Source organism: Cicer arietinum, chromosome 5 (assembly GCF_000331145.2).
Source record: "Cicer arietinum cultivar CDC Frontier isolate Library 1 chromosome 5, Cicar.CDCFrontier_v2.0, whole genome shotgun sequence".
Classification (NCBI taxonomy): domain Eukaryota; kingdom Viridiplantae; phylum Streptophyta; class Magnoliopsida; order Fabales; family Fabaceae; genus Cicer; species Cicer arietinum.
Genome location: NC_021164.2, coordinates 20181065 through 20182083, shown reverse-complemented (window position 1 = coordinate 20182083; position 1019 = coordinate 20181065). Strand labels below are relative to the sequence as shown.

General features: G+C 42.7%; 1 protein-coding gene across 1 annotated transcript in view; it reads left to right on the top strand.

Annotated features, from left to right (window-relative positions):
* LOC140920373 (uncharacterized) overlaps positions 1-1019 on the top strand; it is a 3162-nt gene that overhangs the window by 777 nt on the left and 1366 nt on the right. The window contains exon 2 of the mRNA XM_073368641.1: positions 12-296. Within this exon, the coding sequence (XP_073224742.1) occupies positions 12-296 (285 nt within the window). The remainder of the gene's footprint in view (positions 1-11; positions 297-1019) is intronic.

Below are 1019 nucleotides of genomic sequence, written 5' to 3'. Positions count from 1 at the left end.
ATGGTGCGTAGCATGTTGAAAGGGAAGAATTTGCCGAAAGAGCTTTGGGGAGAAGCTGTTGCTACAGCAGCCTATGTGTTGAATATGTGTCCTACAAAGAAGCTGGAAAAGGTGACTCCAGAAGAGGTATGGTCTGGATTCAAACCGAATTTGAGTCATTTGCGCGTTTTCGGTTCGGTAGCATTTCAACATATTCCGGGACAGCTTCAAAAGAAGCTTGATGACAAGAGTGAAATGATGTTGCTTGTCGGATATCATCCTACCGGAGGCTACAAGTTGTTTGATGTGAGTAGCAAGTAGATCGTAATTAGTCGAGATGTGATCATGGATGAGATACGACAGTTTGACAGCAGAAAAACTGTCATATCAGCTCGCGAAATCGATTTACCAATCGATTTACGCCACAAAAATTGACATCTTGGAGCTACTGGTGAAGTGCCAATCGATTTACCAATCGATTTACGCCACAAAAATTGACATCTTGGAGCTACTGGTGAAGTGCCAATCGATTTACCAATCGATTTACGCCACAAAAATTGACATCTTGGAGCTACTGGTGAAGTGCCAATCGATTTACCAATCGATTTACGCCACAAAAATTGACATCTTGGAGCTACTGGTGAAGTGCCAATCGATTTACCAATCGATTTACGCCACAAAAATTGACATCTTGGAGCTACTGGTGAAGTGCCAATCGATTTACCAATCGATTTATGCCACAAAAATCGACATCCTGGAGCCACTGGCGAAGTGCCAATCGATTTTCTGCAGAAAAATCAGAATTTTGCTTCTGGAGAAGGGGAAATCGATTTACCAATCGATTTATGCCACGAAAATCAGCATCCTGGAGCTTCTGGAGAGGTGGAAATCGATTTGCCAATCGATTTTTTGCAGGAAAATCAGAATTTTCAGCCTGCTGAAGGTGCTGTACAACAACCTTTCAGAACCGAAACAGGTGAATCAAGTAGACGACCAACAAGGCGAAGAGGATTGCCTCAAAGACTCCGTGATTGTGAATT